This window comes from Vitis riparia, chromosome 15, assembly GCF_004353265.1.
Source record: "Vitis riparia cultivar Riparia Gloire de Montpellier isolate 1030 chromosome 15, EGFV_Vit.rip_1.0, whole genome shotgun sequence".
Classification (NCBI taxonomy): Eukaryota; Viridiplantae; Streptophyta; class Magnoliopsida; order Vitales; family Vitaceae; genus Vitis; species Vitis riparia.
This window is the reverse complement of record NC_048445.1, coordinates 16,543,171-16,550,020: the sequence shown is the minus strand read 5'-3', so window position 1 is coordinate 16,550,020 and position 6,850 is coordinate 16,543,171. Positions and strand designations below refer to the sequence as shown.

The 6,850-nt window shown below is 36.9% G+C and overlaps 1 protein-coding gene across 1 annotated transcript; it reads left to right on the top strand.

Moving 5' to 3' along the window:
* Positions 1 to 4,417: 4,417 nt before the first annotated feature.
* On the top strand, positions 4,418 to 6,364 carry LOC117932010 (calcium-transporting ATPase 2, plasma membrane-type-like). Its single transcript, XM_034853065.1, has 3 exons — positions 4,418 to 4,510; positions 5,401 to 5,455; positions 5,547 to 6,364. Exons 1-3 carry the CDS (start codon positions 4,418 to 4,420, stop codon positions 6,362 to 6,364), a joined length of 966 nt encoding a protein of 321 aa, XP_034708956.1.
* Positions 6,365 to 6,850: the final 486 nt, after the last annotated feature.

Genomic DNA, 6,850 nt, shown 5'->3' with positions numbered 1-6,850 from the left:
AATTCGAAATCTATCACTGAACATTTTAGTGAATTCAAGGCTTTATGGGATGAATACATTAGCTATCGTCCTATTCCCAGTTGCAGATGTGGGAACCTTAATCGTTGTTCTTGTAATATTTTGAAGGACTTGACTGATAGACACCAATCAGACTATGTAATGAAATTTCTTGTGGGGCTTCACGATTCTTATTCAGCAATTAGAAGTCAATTGCTACTGCAATCTCCTTTACCATCTATGAGCAGAGTTTTCTCCCTACTTTTACAAGAAGAGAGTCAAAGATCATTAACTAATGCAGTTGGCATTTCCATTGATTCACAAGCAATGGTTGTTGAACAATCATCAAGAATCGTTTCAACAAGTAATACTCAATTCACAAAGTAGAAAGGAAAGTCTGATGCAATCTGCTCTCATTGTGGTTATTCGGGTCACTTAGTTGATAAATGTTTTCAGCTAATTGGATATCCTCCTGGATGGAAACGACCAAGAGGAAAAAGATTCAACTCTACACCAACTGCAGCCAAAAATTTTCAAAGATTGCCCACTACAAATAATACTAATGTTTTGGAGCAAAATTCAAGTAATTCCAACATGATTTTTTTCTCAAGAACAAATCCAAAATCTGCTTACTCTAGCAAATAGCCTTTCCAGCTCAAACACAAATTCTAATGCAACTGCCAATGTTGCATCCACCTTAGGTAATTCCTTTTTCTGCAATACAATTTCTTCATCAAAGAACCAGTTTACTTGGATTCTTGATACAGGAGCAACAGATCATATGATATGTTCTCCCCTTCTATTTGACTCGATTGTTTTACCTAAAACATCTTCCAAAGTTCATTTGCCAAATGGACAAACAGTTCCAATTATATTCACTGGATCTGTAAAATTCTCACCTAATATTACTTTACACAATGCTCTTTATGTTCCATCTTTCAATATCAATCTTGTTTCTGCATCAAGATTAACTAAAGATAATTCAATTGGATTATTTTTTCTTCAATCCAAATGTATCTTGCAGGACCTCAACAAATGGAGGATGATTGGGCTTGCTGAAGTTCAATTTGGTTTATACCATCTTCAACAATTATCTGCTCAAACAAATAAAGAAATGCTTTCTAGTTCAATTGGTTTACCTTCTAGTTCTTTAGTTGAGTCTTGTACTGTTAATTATGATCTATGGCATTTTCATTTAGGCCATATTCCAAATGCAAAAGTGCAACTCATAAATAGTTCTAATTCTTCTGTAAAGGCCATTCATAACAAAGTTTGTGAGATCTGTCCATAGGCTAAACAGAAAAAGCTACCATTTCCTATATCAAATAGTCAATCAAATAAAGCTTTTCAATTGGTTCACACTAACATTTGGGGGCCTTTTTCCATTCCTTCATATTCTGGTTACAGATTCTTTCTAACTATTGTTGATGATTTCACAAGATTCACTTGGTTATTCTTAATGAAAACCAAAACAGAAACTCGAGCTATACTTACCAACTTTCTAGCTTATGTTCACACTCATTTCAACACTAATATTCAAACTCTTAGATCAGATAATGGTCAAGAATTTAATATGCCTACTTTCTATCAAGAACATGGCATTATTCATCAATTATCATGTGTTGAAACACCTGAACAAAATGGAAGGGTTGAAAGAAAACATCAACACCTATTGAATGTAGCTAGATCTCTCATGTTTCAGTCAAAATTACCCTTATCCTATTGGACAGATTGTGTATTAACAGCCACACATCTGATAAATCGTACTCCATCATGCATTCTAAATAATCAAACACCATATCAGTTATTGTTTCAAAAGCCACCTAACTACAATTACTTCAAAGTCTTCGGTTGTTTATGCTTTGCTAGTACAATCACAAACAATCGAGGCAAATTCCATCCAAGAGCGACAAAATGTATTTTTCTTGGTTTTCCACCAAACATTAAAGGATACAAAGTTCTTGACTTAACAACTCTCAAAACTTTTGTTTCTCGGAATGTACTTTTTCATGAATCTACATTTCCCTCTATTCCAGACACAATTCACAAACCTTTTGTTTTTCCAGATTTTCCCCAAATATATGAATCTAAATCCTGTAAACCAAACAACTCAGTTTCTATAACTTCTGGTTCTACAAATTCTACTAATCCAACCTCTGTTATTGAATCTTCAATTCTTGAAAATACAATTCATGCAAACAATGATGCTAATAGTCTTAGAAGGTCTGAAAGAACTAAGCATTTACCTAAATACTTGTAGAATTACTATTGTGGTAATATGACTAAGATTGATTCAGCAACTCAAGCACCTTCAAGCTGCTCCTCATCTGGTAAGCCCTACTGCATATTCTCCTTTTTATTTGATTCCAGATTATCCTCCAAACACAAAGCCTTCATTTCTGTTATTTCATCCACTTTTGAACCAAAAACTTACAAACAAGCTGTCTCAATTCCTCATTGGTAAACTGCCATGACTGATGAAATAAAAGCTCTTAAGCATAATAAAACTTGGGATCTTGCAATTTTACCTCCAAACAAAACTGCTATAGGTTGTAAGTGGGTATATCGAGTGAAATTTAAGGCGGATGGAAGTGTAGAAAGGTACAAAGCCAGGCTTGTAGCCAAGGGCTACACTCAACAAGAGGGGCTTGATTTTTTTGACACATACTCTCCTGTTGCAAAGATGACAACAGTTAGAGTGCTTCTTGCTATTGCAGCAGCTAAACAATGGTATTTACATCAACTTGATGTAAATAATGCCTTCTTACATGGAGACTTAAATGAGGAGGTCTACATGCAATTGCCACCAGATTTTTCAACACCAAATGACCCTCGGGTTTGTAAACTCAAAAAGAGTTTATATGGTTTGAGACAAGCTTCGAGGCAGTGGTACTCAAAGTTGTCTTCATCTTTACTCAAGTTTGGTTTCAGTCAAGCAAAGACAGATTCAAGCCTTTTTATCAGACAAACATCAACTAGTTTCATTGCTCTATTAATCTATGTTGATGATGTTATAATAGCTTCAAATGATCTCAAGGAAATAGATGCTGTGAAAAAGTTTCTCCATGAATCTTTTACTATAAAAGATTTAGGTGAATTGAAATATTTTTTAGGCATTGAAGTAGCCAGATCAGCAAAAGGTATTGTGTTGTCTCAACGAAAGTATGCTCTGGATGTATTGAAAGATAGTGGTTTCTCTGGCTCTAAACCAGTTGGTTTTCCTATGGAATCAAGTTTAAAACTTACTGCCAATGATTCAAGTCCTTTATTGTCTGATCCTGCATCATATAGAAGACTCATTGGCAGACTTCTTTACTTAACAATCACTAGACCTGACTTGGCATATGCAGTTCAAGCTCTCAGCCAATTTATGTCTAATCCTCATTCAACACATTTACAAGCTGTAGAAAGAGTTCTTCGATACATTAAGGCAACACCAGGTCAAGGTTTATTCCTAAAGGCTTCATCTGATCTACATTTAAAGGCATATTCTGATAGTGATTAGGGTGGCTGCATTGACACTAGGCGAAGTGTTACTAGTTTCACAGTTTTCATAGGAGACTCTCTCATATCTTGGAAATCAAAGGAGCAACCTATTGTAAGTAGGTCCTCGGCAGAAGTTGAATACAGAGCTTTAGCCACTACAACTTGTGAGCTTCAATGGTTGGTTTATTTGTTGGCTGATTTGAATGTTAAGCATCCTCAACCAGCACTGCTATATACTAACAGCAAACCTGCTTCAGAAATAGCTTCCAACCCAGTACACCACGAACGAACAAAACATATACAGCTCGATTGCCATCTAGTTAGAGAGAAATTACAAGAGGGTTTGATCAAAATAATCCACATTCCTTCTAAGCATCAATTGGCGGATATATTGACCAAACCTCTCAGGTGTCTCAATTTTCATCATCTTATCAGCAAGATGGGAATGATAAACATTCATTCTCATCTTGAGGGGGGGTGTTAGAATATCCAAAATCTGATAGATGAATTAGAGTTAAAATCACAAATAGCCAAATAGAATTCATCTAACTAATGTCAGTTAAATTAGTTATGCCAGTTGTCAATACTTAATAGCTTTATTGATCCATTTCAAGTGTATAAATAGACCTCACCTGTACATTTTTATTTCATCTGAATGTAAGGAAAATTTCAGTTTCAATACACGTTTGAGTGCTCCTCTGTTTTCTCCTCTATTTTCCTTACAATTCTGCATATCTTCACAAACGCGGTGGGGGTTTCTGCTTTTTGCTGTGGTAGTTTATGGGAATGTAAAGCACACTTGGGAGGTGGGAGGCTTTAGAGAATTTTCTTGGTGGTTTCGTTTGGGACGCGGGGGGAAGGGTATTTGAATGAGGGAGGAGTGTGGTTGTGCAGGTAGAGAAACAAGTTACAAAAGCGATTACAAGAGCTAGTGATGGAAAGCTATTTGGATGAGAACTTCTCAGGAGTGAAGCCAAAGCATTCGTCGGATGAAGTGTTGCAGAGATGGAGGAATCTTTGCAGTATTGTCAAGAACCCCAAGTGAAGGTTCCGCTTCACTGCCAACCTCTCCAAGCATGGCGAGGCGGCTGCTATGCGCCACACCAATCAGGTCTCCTCTCTAATTCATTACATTTGCCTTTTATTTGTAAATAAGCTCTCATATTGGAAACCTAAATATTGGACTTGATCTGGAACTTGAATATGGGCATTTATTTTTTGGGAGGCTAAGGGTTTTAAATCTCGTTCCTTTCTCAAACCCTTTGTAACATCTACTCCCAGTTTGTAACATCCTCCTAATCGTTTAGATATTGTGGGCCGCGTGAGAGTCTTAAAACGCGTTCCCAAACCGTTTAGATATTGTCGTTAGCGTGAGAGCCTCAAAATGCTTCTACAAGCAATTTTTTCACCCAATCCCACAACCTTCTCCACTCCATTTTTTTTAATAATAATTGTGAAGTAGAAGGATGCAAAGGTTCAGCTGAACGGAAACGGAAATAGCGAGGATTAGGTTTCATTGAGTTGAGATGAAGATTCAAGATTATCTTGGGCACTAGGAAGTTACCAAAATATTTTGATAAAAGTGGTCAAGTTTATCATGCCTCTTTCAAGATCATCTTAAACACTTAAAAACTACCAAAATCCTTTGAGTATTCAAGAATGATAGATGTGCTCAAGAATTAAAAACTACCAAAGCTTTGATTTCTCTCATTTGATTCCAGTTCTTACTTTCTCCCGTCATTCCTGGATTTATTGCTCAGTACTTTTATTTGCCCAAGTTGTTTTTCCAATGAACTTTTTAATTCTCAACTTCAGTGAAGAAGACTTTCCCAGCACATAATATCTCTTTTACCATAACTATGAGAATTTGTCCTCTGTATTGTTAAGCGACTAACTCTTTTCTGCATTCATATGTAGGAGAAATTGAGAATTGCGGTATTGGTTTCCAAAGCAGCATTTCAATTTATCCAAGGTGAGCTTCTTCTGAAATCAATTATATCTAACATTTATTATGTTAAAACTTAAAAGGTTCTCCAAATTGATTCCTCTTGGGATATTTGCAGGTGTACCTGTCAGCGACTATGTTGTACCTGAGGAAATCAAAGCTGCAGGTTTTCAGATTTGTGCTGATGAATTGGGATCCATTGTCGAAGGCCATGATGTAAAGAAGCTGAAAATTCATGGTGGGGTAGATGGTATTGCAGAAAAGCTATCCACAAGTACAACCAATGGGCTTACTGCCGACAATAAATTGCTGAATCACAGACAAGAGATTTATGGGGTAAATAAATTCACTGAAACTCAAGCTCGAGGCTTCTTGGTATTTGTTTGGGAAGCCCTTCATGACATGACACTCATAATCCTTGCTGTGTGTGCGCTTGTGTCTCTGATAGTTGGCATTGCAATGGAAGGGTGGCTGGTGGCGGCCCATGATGGCCTTGGGATTATTGCTAGTATCCTGTTGGTTGTGTTAGTCACGGCAACAAGTGATTATCGGCAATCTTTACAGTTAAGGGATTTGGACAAAGAGAAGAAGAAGATCTCCATTCAGGTCACAAGGAATGGATATAGGCACAAAATGTCGATATATGATTTGCTTCCTGGTGATATTGTGCATCTTTCTATTGGAGACCAGGTCCCTGCTGACGGACTTTTTGTTTCAGGATTTTGTGTGTCAATTGATGAATCAAGTTTAACTGGAGAGAGTGAACCAGTAATGGTAAGTGCAGAAAATCCTTTTCTGCTGTCTGGAACTAAGGTTCAAGATGGATCATGCAAGATGATGATTACTACTGTTGGAATGAGAACCCAATGGGGTAAATTGATGGCCACTCTTAGTGAAGGGGGAGATGACGAGACTCCATTGCAAGTTAAATTTTAAAGCTCTAATCTCTAGCTCAATATCTCACATGCAGCTTAAGCAGAGCCAAAGCCACCCTACTGTCAACGTAGGCAAATTTTTGCTGCCAGTTCCTCATCCTCCTCAGCCATAATGGCTCAAGGACAAGGCTCATGGCTCATGGCTGATGCCTCTCTCTGTTACTAAGAATCTCAATGTGATGTAATGTAATAGCAATTGAATAAAATTTCAAACTTAATAGTCATTTGCTTCTCTAGCCGAATGTTTTCAGAAGCTATGTTTTAGGATGAATGAGATATGTGGCAATGTGTAAAATGAGATATGTTTGATGCTATGTGGTAATGAGTAAATGAGTACCATTTTTCTTGGTATCCAAGTTGCCATGCCCAAAAGGATTGAATAGCTGACCAATTAATTGGAATCCCAATTGCTTGAATTAATAATCTAAGAGTTTAAGCTAGCTGAAATGATTCCATCAGATGCAAAACCCTATTTTAACTTATCTTT